The 15,529-nt window shown below is 38.0% G+C and overlaps 2 protein-coding genes and 1 pseudogene across 5 annotated transcripts; all 3 read left to right on the forward strand.

The window, feature by feature from the left end:
• The first annotated feature begins 3,261 nt into the window (after nt 1-3,261).
• On the forward strand, nt 3,262-5,555 carry LOC137745457 (protein neprosin-like). The gene is made up of 5 exons (XM_068485420.2): nt 3,262-4,060; nt 4,226-4,390; nt 4,610-4,663; nt 4,744-4,890; nt 4,996-5,555. The coding sequence occupies exons 1-5, from the start codon at nt 3,887-3,889 to the stop codon at nt 5,371-5,373; spliced, it is 918 nt and encodes a 305-aa protein (XP_068341521.2). The 5' UTR covers nt 3,262-3,886; the 3' UTR covers nt 5,374-5,555.
• Nucleotides 5,556-6,853: 1,298 nt separating this feature from the next.
• Nucleotides 6,854-8,574, forward strand: LOC137745731 (uncharacterized; annotated as a pseudogene). Its single transcript, XR_011069722.2, has 3 exons — nt 6,854-7,137; nt 7,499-7,670; nt 7,999-8,574. The product of XR_011069722.2 is annotated as an uncharacterized LOC137745731 (transcript).
• A 1,299-nt stretch (nt 8,575-9,873) lies between these two features.
• LOC137745732 (uncharacterized) lies at nt 9,874-14,913 on the forward strand. 3 transcript variants are annotated; one of them, XM_068485733.2, is made up of 5 exons: nt 9,874-9,982; nt 10,093-10,124; nt 12,368-13,521; nt 13,603-13,719; nt 13,831-14,913. In XM_068485733.2, the coding sequence occupies exons 3-5, from the start codon at nt 12,415-12,417 to the stop codon at nt 14,761-14,763; spliced, it is 2,157 nt and encodes a 718-aa protein (XP_068341834.2). In that variant the 5' UTR covers nt 9,874-9,982; nt 10,093-10,124; nt 12,368-12,414; the 3' UTR covers nt 14,764-14,913. The 3 variants fall into 3 exon arrangements, with proteins under 3 accessions (XP_068341834.2, XP_088536871.1, XP_088536870.1); XM_088680745.1 differs by having other exon boundaries at nt 12,524-13,521; XM_088680744.1 differs by having other exon boundaries at nt 9,887-9,982; nt 12,294-13,521.
• The last annotated feature ends 616 nt before the right edge of the window (nt 14,914-15,529 follow it).

Below are 15,529 nucleotides of genomic sequence, written 5' to 3' on the forward strand. Positions count from 1 at the left end.
TGTTAATTTTTATTATTTTGTGTTTAAAAAAAATTAAATTAAACAGATGTCAAAGCCCCCCACACCAACTCAGCCGCAACAAACATTCTTCTCGTTGTCGCGGTCGTCGCGGATTTGATTAGATTCTTCTACCCCGGTTCATATTTGATTGTTTGTGGTTGGTTTGGAAATTGTTGGACAAGTTTATTGTAGTGTATGTTTAAATTTGGTCGGATCAATGAGTTAGGATGGATAGATAATCCGCGTGTTTGCACACAAGTTTAATTATTTCTCGTACAAATTATACAGAGTAATCATTAAATTGCAACGCTTAAACGGTAAACCTTAGATTATATTGAAGAAGGAAAAAGAAGACATGATAAACTAAGAGTTGAGGTAGCAGAGTTGAGGAGGCAGATCAGTTGGAAGTATGTGCCCTTGCAAAGGATATTAATCATTATTCTTGGAAACTCTTACATATTAAGATAATTTAAATATGACATTGTCTGCTCTTGCGGGATGGAGCGAAAGAAGTTTTGAGAATTCAAGAGAAGATCATGACAAGACGAGCCATATATTATTACAACATAAACTCTTACATTTGATCTCAGTATAAACGCACATCACCATCGAATTTAACAAGGAGCAACCATCTTTCTTTCCAAAAGTGGTTGTGTCTTGAAATTAACCACAGAAATGCCCCACCAGTCTTCCAAAGCAAGCTTATTGGATGACTTAGACCTAGTTTGGTACTGAGGTGATTCTGAAAAAAGTTGGGAGCTGTTTTTGTATTTGGTAAACATTCAGCTTCAGTTTTTTTTCACAGTTTTTGGTAAAAAAAGCCAAAAACAAGAAGCTGCAAAACCCAGCTTTGAAAAATCGGTTTTTTTTCATATCTGTTTTATATAAAAGTTTACCAAACACTATAATACTGTTTTTTTTTTCAAAAGCACTTTTACAAAAAAGTTTACCAAACACTCTGCTGCTTTATTTCACAGCCGCTTATTCTCACAGCACAGCAGAATCAGTTTTTTTTCAAAGCACAACAATATCAAACCAGCCCTTAATCTGCAGCTCAATCATTGTTTTTTTTTTTTCATTTTTAATTTTTTTTTTTTTTTAACAAAATTGAAATCATTGGTTAAACTCTACTAATCGTTTGAAACAAGTACCTGCACTTGACTTCTTGTTATATTTTCTGACTGTCCAAAGAGAGAACAAAATAAAATATTTTAGGTGCAAATTACTCTTGGGTTGGGACTAAACTATTATCTGGGGAAAATTTGGATGAACCATGTTTATATACATGTTATATAAACAAAGAAATTGTGAGAGAATGAAGTAATGTGGAACTCAAATATATTGTATATTATATACATGTTAAAAGTTCAAAAAAAACCATAACATATTTATGGGTACAAATATCAAATGCACTAATGGGTACATTTAATTTACACATGTACGCATTAAAGAAATAATAATTTGAATTCAAACTAAGATACAAATGAAATCAAACTGTATCCACCAAACATATTTTCTTTTGCCTAAAATGTAGAAATTGACTAGTTCTCACCAATCTTATGAAAATTTGATAGGTAATGAATTAATTACATTTAATGTCATATTTTAAATACAAATATGTTCATGTGTGCAAAGTCAAAGGACTTTAATCAAAGGATCCTAATTTTTCAAACAAAAAAACCTAAATTGTATTAGAAAGTGTGTCAACAAATGTATCAGTTTTGTGTTTATCCAAATAACATAACTTGGTTAATAATAATAATATTGTAATGTCACTCCGGTGCTTTGACAGTGTCTAATGCAGTGTCGAATGCAATTATGGTGTTTTGAGTGGTAGTGGTCGACGTGCAGAGTGGCTGCATGGCGATGATATGTTGACACGCAGGGGCTTGAATTGTTGCTTGCCTTTGGGTATTATTTATGTTGTGTATGGATAGATCTTAAGGATCAAGATTACGAAGTTGCAAAGTGTACATTCCATGTTCAGTTCACTTCAGCCTCAATTTATATAGTAATACTGAAGCGGATTTGACATTGTTATTTAATAAAAATGAAAATACATATGCTAGTGGAAATATTTCACCAAGAAACGAAATTCAATAATGTTACAAGCGTGCATGGACAAAAAAACTAATGCCATTTCTGAACAATGTCAATTGCAGTAGACATTCAACCTGTCGCTTTTGGCGTCCTTCATTTAATCTTTTTTCTTTTTATCAAATGACGTTAAACCACACAGCGTGATGGTAGTGTTGCAGTTGGATTTATTGGTCTAGAAAATCTCTGGAGAGAGAAGTCCTCCGACGTTCAACTGGCATGTCGGAGACTTTGTGAGGCTGAAGGCCAGTGTGTTCTCTCCCAGATTTGAGTGGCCTTAGAAGAATGGAGAAGCATGGGCGTCTGGAAGGATCCAACAAGTCCTTTCGAAGGGCTGTCTGGTTGTGAGGTTTCCCGGAAGGTTTGTACTTGGAGATGAATCTTATAGCTCCTTGCAGGATTTTCACTGGGCAGTGAGGCCTCTTGCAATTGCGTTTGCCCTATTTACAGCCATGAAGGTCAGCTTATTTGTTGGCCGAAATGTAGGTGCAAAGCTGAAGGGCCGAAGCTCAACACGGAAGGATGGGAATAGCCGAGATGGTCAGAGTGGTGGCAGTGCATCCGCCATTTGTAGCTACTCCAAGATTTTCCCCATCATTCCCAGTCTCGTTCGCTTCCTTCTTCTTGCTTCCTCGGTGTATCCGGCGGCCGCCAATCAGGCGTTGAAGCAGGAGCAAGAATCGAACAAGTTGAAGATTATAGCAGCTGGTCTTAACAAGATCAACAAGCCTGCTCTCAAGACATTTCAGGCATTGGCTTTAACTTTAAATCTGTTTTCCTCTGTTTTGTACTGTATTTTTTTTATTTAATTTGTCGAATTTTGTTTGTTGATCTGCAGAGTCGGGATGGCGATCTTATAGACTGTGTTCTCTCTCATCATCAACCTGCTTTTGATCATCCCCAGTTAAAAGGACAGAAGCCACTGGTACTTAGTTCTTCCTTAAGTAGATTTTTCATTTTCTCAAGGTTCTTCGAAAATAGTTTAAAGTTAACGTTTTTATCTTTCATTTACTTTATCAAACTATGTCTATTAGTTTTTCGTTTGCCGGCAGATAGATTGATATTGCATTTTCATGAGCGTGGGATCTTCAAGGCAAAAAGTGGGACGTATTTTGAGAGAGTGTGAGTTTGCACAGGCTTGCATCTGTGATTGGCTTTCGTTCAATATCCTTCCATGGGAATTCAATGAAGGATTGGTTACTCTTTCTTTTGGACCAAAACGGATTTGATTTTGATTGTTGTGCTGTATGGTGCTATGGGCTTTATGTCAGGAAGGGAATTCACTGGTGTGGGAAGGCAAGAGAGGGCAGCCTTTGGAGGTGGTGCAGCGAGTAGTTTGTTGGCATCAGGAATTTCGACAGGCCAACACCAAACCGAGTTTGTCTAGACAGCCAATGTCGGCAAGATGACATGTACCTAACCTAGGGAAGCTTGGTTTAAGAATATTGTTGACAGAGCCACTCGGTTTGCAAAAAACTTAGGTGGAGTGGGGGTCGTAATTCGTGATTGGCATGAGCACTTTGTGGCTGCCGGTGCTTGGAGGAAGGAGGGCATTTCGTTTGTACCACACATCGAATTGCTGGCAGTTTGTGTAGGTCTTCGGTTAGCATAGCGTATAAATGTACAACAGATTGTGGTCGAGAGTGGTTCTACTCATGCTCTTGCTGCGTTTAATGTTTTTAACTTTGATTTATTTGTCAAATTTTGCACAAAAAAATGAAAAATGAAAATTAAACCCTAAAATTTGTAGGATCCGCCAGAGAGACCGAAAGGCCGAAACCCTCCACGAATGGCGGCTGAAACTTACCAGCTGTGGAGCATGTCGGGAAATGTCTGCCCGGAAGGAACAGTTGCAATAAGAAGAACAAGAGAGGAGGATATGATGAGAGCCAGCTGCGTTGAAAGATACGGAAGAAAACTAACGGGGCAAGTCAGAAGAGAGACATCCAACAATGGCCACGAGGTTACTGTTTATTTTTAATAAAAAATACATGACAAATCAAACTAGTAAACCTTAAATAACTTAAATTAAATAACTACACACACACACACACGCACGCACGCACACGCACACACGCACACACATGCACTGATTGTGGTTTATGTTTTGTGATAATTGGGTTTGCAGTATGCAGTTGGGTATGTGAGTCGGGATCAATACTATGGAGCCGAAGCTAGCATCAACGTATGGGCCCCCGAAGTTGTTATTCAGCATGAACACAGCTTGTCTCAAATGTGGCTCACCTCTGGTTCATTTGATGGTGATCTCAACACCATTGAAGCTGGTTGGCAGGCATGTTTATCTTTCATCACTAAACTAATTAACCTCTCTCTCTCTCTCTCTCTCTCTCTCTCTCTCTCTCTCTCTCTCTCTCTCTCTCTCTCTCTGTGTTTAATTATTGAACTAAAAGTAGGACTAAGATTCTCGAAACATGCACAGATAGAACTGAAGGCAGTAAACACGACCTCTCTTCTTCTTGTGGGCCAAATTCATTTAATTTTGTTTGTGCAGGTCAGTCCAGGGCTATATGGGGACAACCATTCTAGATTATTTACTTATTGGACTGTAAGTATACAAAATCACCTTGCCTTCAACAACAAGCATAAAATATTATAATAATAGTGATTATATTATTTATTTTGCAGACCGATGCATATCAGACAACGGGATGCTACAATTTACTGTGTCCGGGCTTTGTTCATACCAATAGAAGATTTGCCCTTGGAGCTGCAATTTCTCCAACTTCTTCCTACAACGGTGACCAATTTGATCTTAGCTTATTAATTTGGAAGGTAACCTAGCTTTTCTTTTCATACCAGCTTTTTATTTTAAACTAGCATGTGTAACTTGCTTAATTAAAAGCTTTTATTAACCATAATTACTTGTGCACATTGTAGGATCCAAGGCATGGAAATTGGTGGCTGGAATTTGGGGACGGAGTACTACTTGGATACTGGCCATCATTCTTGTTCACTCACCTTCAAGACTACGCAAGCATGGTACAATTTGGTGGAGAAGTTGTGAACTCGAGGCCTTCAGGCTCCCACACAGCCACACAGATGGGCAGTGGGTACTTTGCAGGTGAAGGGTTTGGAGGAGCTTCGTATTTTCGAGACCTGCTGGTTGTGAATTGGGATAATAACCTAATCCCATTACCCAACCTTACATTTTTGGCAGATCATCCAGATTGTTATGACATTCAAGGAGGGAATAACAACTCTTGGGGGTATTACTTTTACTATGGAGGTCCTGGAAGAAATGAGAGGTGTCCCTAAGAGAAGGGAAACGTATAGAGCTAGCTAGGGTTTTATTTTACATAATATTCAATTTTACAATTTTCATTTTTCTTGGGTGATTTTTTGGGTTAATCCATCGGCAATTCAGTTTGGGGTATTCTTGTATTTGTCTTCCTTTGTTGAGGACTAGTGTGAATTTCGGGCAACAAAAAAAAAGTGAATATACTATGGCTCGTCATTTTTCATTTTCTTGTGCTGTGTTTTCACCTTTGTTGTACATGCAAAATTGTATTGTGCGAGAAGCTGTAATTTTGTGTTTTTGTTTTTTGTTGACATGTTTAAAAGGATATTAATCATTATTCTTGGAGACTCTTACATATTAAGATAATTTAAAACATGACATTGTCTGGCCCTGCGGGGTGGAGCGAAAGAAGTTTTGAGGATTCAAGAGAAGATCACGGCAAGACCAGCCATATATTATTACAATATAAAAAAGAAAAGGAAATAACTAGATGGTAAGGTTGATGCGGCACCTTCGCTTCATGAACCACGAATCCTGCAATATTCAAACGAAAACACACAAATTTCAATCTCTTAATTAGCTACTTCACTTTCTCGTTTTCATAAACGAAAAAATCATTCAACTCTATCACACTGTTACATCATGTTAAAAACGAGGCGAAATCAGAGTAGGATAAAGTTGAGGAATGTATGTTGGATTTGTAGCATCGATTAGAAAAAAAAATAAAAATAATAATCACAGAGAGAGACAGAAAGAGAGAAGAAGAGTACTCGAGGTCACTAAAGCGGCAGAAATGGCCGTGGCAGCAAGGAAGAACAAAAGGAACTTTTGGGAATTCAACTTCGACCGGATTCTTTTTTTAATTTCTGAAAAACAGAAAGATTATTGGATGCGTGGTTGCAGTGAAGAACAGTGTCATATATATATATATATATATATATATATATATATATATATATATAGAGCTCACAAGAACAATTATAATGCTATAAATTTAGTCTAAACTACTTAGAAAGAGCTTCAAACTTAAGTGTATGGTGGGAAGCACATTCTCTATCCAACTTGACTGTGTTAACAAAACCATGCAAGCATTATGCAAGACAATAATTACCTAATTTCCCCTTCCAATGAATTGAGTATTAAGTTATTTTCGACTGCAAGGGAGGTGGTGGCGATAAACCTAATTACCCAAAAATAATATTGAAATGATGTTATTTTTTATGTATAGTCTTTATTATTTTGTACCTCCAAATGATTTTAGATTTCATGCTTGAGATAATTAATTTTTGTGTATAAAAAATTAATAATATTAATTATTTAGTTAAGTGAGCGAATACATATCCAGTAATTAGAGAGTACGTAAAAAGAAAAAGGATCACCTCTAGATCTTTTCCACCAAATTCACCAACCACTAAAATTATTATAATTTTTAAAGAAATTCCTATTTTTAATGGTTTGATTAAATTTCAAAAAATTGGATCGATGAATTTGATTAAAGGGATACGAAAGGATCATTTTTCACGTTGAAGAGACTAATGGGATGGCAGACCGCGGCCCACAAAATGATGAAGCCAGTAGAAGTCAAGTGTGCGGCGCCAGTTTCTGAGCTTCTGAGTAGTTCATCACCTCTGCCTTCTTTTCTTCCGTTTCTTCGCATCTTTCCACCGCCGCAAACTTATTCTCCTGTTGAAAATCTCCCAGTACGACGCCGATCGAAAATCTCCCAGTACGACGCCGTTCCTTTCCGCACGCCGAAGGGGGCTCCTCCCTCCTATCTCAAGGTCTCTCTCCTTCTCATGTTTTTCTTTGAAATTGGGTATTTGCCCATGTGGATTGCAGTCTCTGTAAACTTGAAGAATCTCATAGAAAATAATACTGATATTAATTGTTTCACAATTTCAAGTAATGGGTTTTGTTAAAATTAAAAACTTGAATTTCTAGTGCTCCATTAGCTTCACACAAAAGGGAACAAATTTGGAAGCAAAATTTCTTCCTCTTCCTTTTCTCTTTGTATTGCCTCTCACCTGTTCGATGAAATGTTTCAAAGAAGTGACTGTATTTCTCTGCGTTGGTAAATTTATATTTCTCAAAGGTGTTCAAAGTGTCTTTCTTTATGGTTAAGTGTTTTTTCTTGGTTTTCAGCTGATTAGACACAAGTAGGACGACTCTCGTCAAGGTGCCTTGTGTGAGTGAAAAGGGAACAGTGTTGAAGCAAGCCTTTGGGAAGGCGTGGAGCAAAGGGGTTTATGCGTATGGGGGAAACAGAGCCATGCCTTGCTTGTATGTGCCTACGAGTGATGTTCACAATGGACAGGTACATTCGAAATCCCAATTTCCGACTCCTTAACCCGCGTCCCACCCCACCGCACCACCCCCCACACCACCCCCGCGCCCCACCCCCCCCCCCCCCAAACAACAATTTGGCTTATATTCTCGAATTATTTGTCACAAAGCCTTGCATTAGTTTCAAACCAATGATTTTCTCCGGAAAAAATCTATGAAAGTTGATAAAGATTTATGCTTGAACGAGGTTTGAACTTTTTTTGTGTTTGGATGATGCCATGAAGATCCGCTAGCCATCAAATTTCTTTCCTGAAGAAATTTTCCGGTGATATCAACTGCCATTTGACTGGAATTTACAGATTCATTGTGCACCGAGAAGTTTTTTTGGGTAGAGGATTTCCTCAATGATGACAATAGCCGCCCATACACTTACCAGAAGGAGAAGAAGTCCAAAAATCCAACAAAACATATATCATTTGAATAGCGCACCGTAGCCTACATTGAACCGTTTACACTCCATGTGTTCATCTCAAAGCAGTTTGTGTCAGCCTTGATCACCCACAGGGTCACAACCAAGCAGGTTGCAACTGCGGGTACCAACTCCAAAGACATTAAAGCTGTACTCAAGTCACGTTGCGACATACCTGCCTGTTTGGCGGTTGGGCAAATTTTAGCCGATAGGGCAAGAGAAGCCGATGTTTATACTGCTGCTTGTACTCCCCGGGACAGGGACAAGTTTGAAGGGAAGATTAGAGCAGTTGTTCAATCCCTCATTGATAATGGGATTGATGTTAAAGTTTATCTTGACTGAATTAGGTTTTATATTTTTCTTTGAATTTGATTTTCTTTGGAAAATTTAGGAGGCTTGTATGTAAACTCTTGTCACTATAAAATCTTTGCCAATTTCTGAAAATTAGCTTTCTTCTGCTCTCTAATTATATGATGAATTGGCAATTGTTTATCTATCAACTACCCTCCTTTAGAGAATCACTTACAAGAAACTGGACCAGCAAGGTTGCAGAGTCTTAACTAATCATACGATGTCATATAGAGAAGTTAAAACATGTGGGAAGTGTAAGAGGTCTGAAACAACACCTCGGTATAAGTCCTTTCCCCCCTTTAGGAGAGCAACTTATATCGAATGAGGTCACCGCTATAATTGCATTATGGTTCATGTGGCAATGCCTGTTTTGTGTAAGTCATTCTTTATTAAGTGGCCAAACTGTCTGAGGTTGATCAGTGACATGGCGCAGGCCATATCAGCAAAGTTGCTAGGAGCCTAGGCTGATCTTGGTCGGTCCCATAAAGCAAGAACGGCCAAAACAAATTTCTTATGCATACACAATTGACACTAACATTTTTCATAAATGAAATTTAGGGAAAAAGAAAATAAAACTTATGTCATTACAACAACCTATTGAATGTCTGCCACGTAAGCTGAAAAAAAAACAAGTAGTATAACAGCCAATTTGAATGTTTGCCACGTGGATTGGAAAACAAAAACAACAGGATACAAGTTGGATAGAATAAAAACCATCAAAAATTTACTAATTTAGAAAAGAAATCATTTTAAGGAAATGCAGATAAATTTTAAGGTATATAGAATGAAATGTGGCTTTGTTTTATTTTGCAAAGAACACGGAAAACATTCAAATTTTCATAGTCAACTCCAAAATGTAAGAATAGGAATAACGAAAAGGAAAAATCAAAATGGGATTTAATTAAGTTTCTAAATTTTGGTGTCACTTTGATGTTGCGTTAAGGATATATCAAAATTATAACACTTATTAATGAGGATACACGTACTTTTTAGTAGTAAATCAATGTGTCACATGCATTATCATCAAACAAAAATAACATCGTTACAAATATGGATTAATACATGTACAAAGAAACTAGGTTATAAAAGCGTCTTTTGCATGCCATTATAAACAACCTTCGATTGTTACATGAGTAACATAGAGGCCAAATCTTTTTTATTTTCTTCCCTTTACCTAGATTTTTTTTTTTTTTTTTTAGTACATCGATATTTTTACGCTAAAGGGATGAGAAGTTCAGCAAAGTCACACAATAGACAGCCTAATTAGGTATCGAATTCGTCATCTACGAAATTCAAACCTAAAATCTCTTATTTTCAAATGAAGAGGAATACTACCCAATCGTTGAAAAAGAAGTGCGAAAGGAGGAAAATAAGGGTTATAAAAGGAGGGCAGTTTGGTCATTGAAAAAATTTGGACTGGAAAGAGAGTAAAACCGTCCTTGAATTGTTCCTTTCCAGATATTCTCTTCCTCCTCTGTAACGCTCGTTGGATTCTCCCTCTCAGTCTCTGGTTCCTTTTGAAGGTACTCTCTCTTTCTCTCATCTCTCTCTAGCGAACTCTATCTCTTTCTCTCTCTAAAACCACAACAGCTTCTCACTGATTAAAAATTTTCTTTTGGTTTTGGGTTTCCAGATTCTCTGGCTTCTGTTTGGTCGGTGGGAGAGGTAAGGAAACGAAAATTTTCTTTTGGTATGAATGCTTGTGTTTGCAAGTATGGACTGTGAAAATTTTCTTCTGAATTTGATCCTGGTAGTTTTGTGGCTTACAGTTTGATCCTGGTTTTATAATGCTGCTGAATTAAAATTGTATGAGATCTGAGTCTTAGATATTAAGTTGATTTTGTATTTTATGCTTCCATTTCTTATCTGGGCAGACAATTAGATAAATAGAGGGGGTGTTGAATTGTTTGTTCAGAAGTAAAGCTTGATTGTTTGCAATTTTGCACGAGTCGGGTCGATTTTAAATTTGATTCAATTGGTTGTTGGATTGCTTTTTTGCAATATACTTGCATGATCAAAACTGGGTTTTGATCAAATGATTGGTTTTACTTGAGATAACAGTAAAGGTTCTCTCTTTTCTGTTGTTAAAAATATGCATCCGGGCTTCAGTCTTTCGGGGCATATCATTCATTCATCAGAATCATCACCACACATGTGGGTCTGATCGAATGAAAGTCTTGGCATTGCCATGACTGCATGAGGTTTTGTGGTAGTAAAGGCTTTAGATGTGATTCTAATCTTTATTTTGTGCTTAGAGTGGTTATGGCGGGAGTAACTATATTACTGGTAATAACAAACAATGGCGCGCTCACTTTTGTTTTGGATTTTCTCTTCGAATTAGGACACGTAGTATAATGGAATCGAGTCCCTCAGATTTTCAACGTTTATTTCCGTTACCTTAAGGAAATAACGTAAATCTCAGTAACAACGGTACTAGGAGAGAACAGGAGAAGAAAGTGTGCATATGAAATTTGTTGGTCTTGATGCTGCCAGATGTACCAAAAGTGCATGTGTGGCATTCGCATGATAATGCCAAGCCGCCCTGTATGGAAAAAACTTAAATAGTCAAATCGGTGTCATGATTTTTATTAATCATTCAATTTGGTTTAATTGAGTAGATCTGCTAACAGAGCAGATTCCTTAGCTCGCGATATTTTTCACGTGTACAAAATTTGCATATGTTGCACATTTCTGTTCAGCCAACAAGTATGGTAAAACAGTCAGGGACTTAGTAGTCAAGCCTTTGTCATGATTTTTACTAGAAATTTATTGCTGTGATCAATTGTGACAGAATTTTCATTAGATTGAGGTAGTGAACCTACTAAATTTTCATCTGTTGTTAGTCTGGAGTCTTCTATTTCATTACACCTGTCACAATTTAGGTTAAATAGCTTTGATATAATTGCAGAAGAGCGGCTTCTGGAGTTAGTCTTACTGTTACTTTTGTTCCCACTTCCTGTGTGATTGAATATAATGTGATTATGTTTGCACATACATATAGTATAGTAGAGAAAGAGATCTGTGTTCCTCATGTTTCTAGTGAAATTACGACGACATTGTAGTTTTCACACTGGTTGTGTCCTTTGTTGAATAAAATGGGGAATGTGACATCCACCTAAAGGTGTGGAAGTTATTATTCTCTCCATATGCACAACATCATACACACACATACTGATCGTGCATGGATATACCTAATGGCCACTATAATGTATAATTATATACATATATAGGGGTACGCACACACGTGAACACAGAGGTCTGTTAGTTTGATAACTTCAATGTTTTTTTTTGTTTTGTTTACTTCGTTATGTATACAGAGGAAAGGTGTTTTTTGTTTTGTTTACTTCGTTGTGTATACAGAGGAAGGGATTTTATCTCTATAGGCAGAGCTTATGTGCACAGACTACCTGTCTTTCTTTAAACATAAAGGACCATCTGTCTTTACTCCTTCTAACATTCATGCTTCTAGGGTTGGTGTTTTTCAGTATTGAAACTGATTGATATGACAATGGCTTGACATTAGAAACCCATTCTGTGTTATGCACTGAAATATTTAAGAGGACTTTGAATTTGAGCAATTCTCTTGGAATGACAATGATATTGTTCCGCTTAGCTAAAATGTCTCAATGGATTTACTGTATTGCCTTTAAAAATATAATTTCAATGCTGCTTAAGTTTTTACATATAGCCAGAACAGGGCGAAGTATTGAAGGTTCTTTTACACTCATTCCATTTATTTTTCTTTCTGTTGCCTTTACATTCATTTCCTTTCCGTTTCACTCTGTTTTTCTTTCCTTTTCTTTCTCACATTCGATTGACTCGTCTCCTGGACAGGATATCTGGTTCCTGTGTTCTTCTGTTTTTGATAGAAAACAAAAGAAATCACTTCCTGACCATATCATTTGCAGGATTCATTGGGCTTTGTGAACCCGATTGTTTGGTATATGTATATACTATGGAACTAGATGATAACTATATGGAAACAGATAACAGGAGGGAAATAGAGAGTCCTGCAGAAGTGTTTAATAATCCAGAGTCATCTGAGCAAATCATCTCTCCCGCAGAAACAACCAGTCCACTGGAGTCATCTGAACTGAAGGTCCACTCTTCTGCTGAAGTGATCGGTGTTCCTGCTGAAGTGTTGAATAATCCAGAGCCATCAGAACAAATCCCCTCACCTGCAGAAACCTCCAACACCCCAGAGTCATCTGAACTAAAGTTCCCTTCTTCTGCTGAAGTGTTGAATAATCCAGAGTCATCTGAACAAATCCCCTCTCCTGTAGAAACATCCAGCACACCAGAGTCATCTGAACTGAAGGCCCCCTCTTCTTCTGAAGCGTTCAGTGGACCTGCGTCAGCTGAAAAGAAGATGGCTTCTCCTGGGGAAGGATCTAAGAAACCTGATTTATCTGAAAAGAAAACTGCCTCTTCTGCGGGAGCATCCAGTTCTGGAAAGAGGATCCCAAGATCATTGAAGGGAAAAGCTAAAATCGTGAAGAAAACTCCTATTCAAAACAGTTTGAAAACCAGCAAAGGTACAGATACTTCACAGGTTAATGGGAGGAAAAGGAAAAGGAATAGGGGTAACAACGAGAGTAGAAAAACAAGAGAACAAGATGGCAAAAAGCTGAGTTCAACAAAAGAGAACCAACAGAATATCTCGAACGAAGAGGCTACAGAGAAGAGCCATCAAGTTCAAAAGAATCCAGGAAAATTTGACGAATCCGAAAAGAGCCAACAAAAACAGAGGAGTACAGAAAAACGACGCGAGTCAGACAAGAGTGCCAAGAGTGAAAAGAACAGTGAAAAACGTGATGATGAGAGAGAAAAGCTTGGCGGTTTGATTTTCATGTGCAGTGGAAAGACAAAGCCAGACTGTTTCCAATACCGTATCATGGGTGTTACAATGGGTAAAAAAGAAGTTGTTTTAGGTATCAAACCTGGGTTGAAGCTTTTTCTCTATGATTTTGATCGTAAGGTTTTGTACGGGGTTTACAAAGCATCCTCTTCTGGAGGCTTAAAACTTGAGCCAAAAGCTTTTGGTGGGGCCTTCCCTGCTCAGGTCACATTCTCTTAGATCCACCTCCCTGTTTGCGTTTTTATAGTTAACAAGATTTGTGTGCTGATGACTTGCAAATTTCAGGTGCGGTTCAACGTGGAGAAAGATTGTCTCCCTCTGCCTGAAAGTGTTTTCAAGAAGGCAATAAAGGAAAACTATGATAAGAAAAACAAGTTCAAAACTGAACTTACAGTTCGACAAGTGAGATAACCCGCTCTCCTTTTATTAATTGCTTTTTTTTCTCTTTCCTGGACTGAGGTGCCATCGTTTTGTTACATTTTTGCGGGATTGTATCCAATATTTTTATTTCAGGTCAGGAGGCTCACAGCACTTTTCCGACCAGCTCAAGTGCATTCATCGGTTCTAGCCCCCCGTTCCCTGCCAGAAGCAAAAGCTCGGGATTGGGGAGTTCATGAAAGGGTGAGAGAATCACGGCCGCTTTCACAAAGGGATGTTCTTACTAGAGATCCTTATGCCCATACTGATGCTAGGAGTTATCCGGTGATTGCCCATGAAGGGGACCAGCATGTTGCATACCGAGAAGTGGTACCTGCAAGAAGAGAGGGGACTTCTCATGATTTGTACCTCACTGAAAAGGAATATCGAGCTTATGGTCTTCGGGGAGACAGGAGAAATAATGTGACTTCTCATTCAATTACTTCTGCCGGGGAATCTCGCCGTAGGGAGTATGAAGGAGAGCATCTTCTACGACAGACAAACTTCATTTACAGAGATGATGTCCCTGCACATCGAGAGAATGTTGATTCTGATCGTCCTTACTTGAATGACACTCGTACTCTTGGCACCAGACATGAGTTGCCACCTGCAACATCTGCTGCCGCCGTGGATGCATATGCAAGGGATCCATATTATCGCTCCTATTATGATTCTTCATTGTCGGACCCATACCTGGCACCCAATAGGAGAGAGGATGTTATGTCAGGACCTTATTCTGTTGGTGGAAGGAGAGAGAACTACCTAATTGAGGCTGATCCTGTGCAAAGGAGAGAAACCAGCAACAGACGAAGAGACAGTTACCGGATTGAGACTGATCCTGTGTATAGGAGAGCACCCGTTCGTCGTGTAGAGAGATTATCATTGTACTCGAGACAAGATGCTGCTGCTGTTGATGCTCCATTAGGTTATAACCGTACAGAAGCCTACCAGGCGACCAAGCCGGATCCTGTGCATGCACCAGTTTCATCTCGTTATGCTTTTGCAGGTCCGTCATACACCTACCGCTAAATGAAGTTCTTGCATCCCCTCCGTCTATGCAGGCCGGTTCTTTTCTTCGAACTTTTTCCTTAACCAAAAAAACAAGAAGAAAAATAAAACTTTGTATCAAATATTTAAACTTTCGAATTGAAATTAGGGACAAAGTCTTGAACTTGTTAACTGTTTCTGTTAAATGGTACTGATGAAGGTTGACAGCATTGTCTTTGACAGAAGACAGTATGTTAGCTTTTGCCTTGGCAAGTTTAGGTTATGTAGTGTAGCTTTCTCTGTTTGATAAAAGGGAATGATTTCCGTGCACCCTTTTTTCAATTTTGCAGACCATTACAGAGAGAAAATGAGTTTACGGAAATAATCACTTCTCTTTGATAAATGCTGTGTCTACCTGTTGTAGGGTGAGTAATGCGCTCATATGAGGAAGTGGGCTTTTTGGATACAAAAGTTTTAGTGGTGGACTTGATATCTCAAGAAAAGTCCATGGGTGGTATAGTTCTTCCCTTGGGCCAATAATTGTCGCATACAAATAATAATCTCGATTTGGTAAATGTTGTTACATTTACAAAGATTTATTTATTTTTAATGTATAATTCAATTGTTTAGTAATTATTGAACGGATGAAATTAATTTGGAAGGTGGCCATGTTTGTGCTATCTGTCCATGTCTAAAAAAAATATTGTTAAGATTTTTATGAATGAATTATGGTACATCTTAAAAAAAACTTAATAATTACGTGTAACCGTAGGATTTTTGTAATTTTTTATTTGAATTTTTTCTAAAT

Source organism: Pyrus communis, chromosome 12, assembly GCF_041283825.1.
Source record: "Pyrus communis isolate YQ-2024b chromosome 12, ASM4128382v1, whole genome shotgun sequence".
NCBI lineage: Eukaryota > Viridiplantae > Streptophyta > Magnoliopsida > Rosales > Rosaceae > Pyrus > Pyrus communis.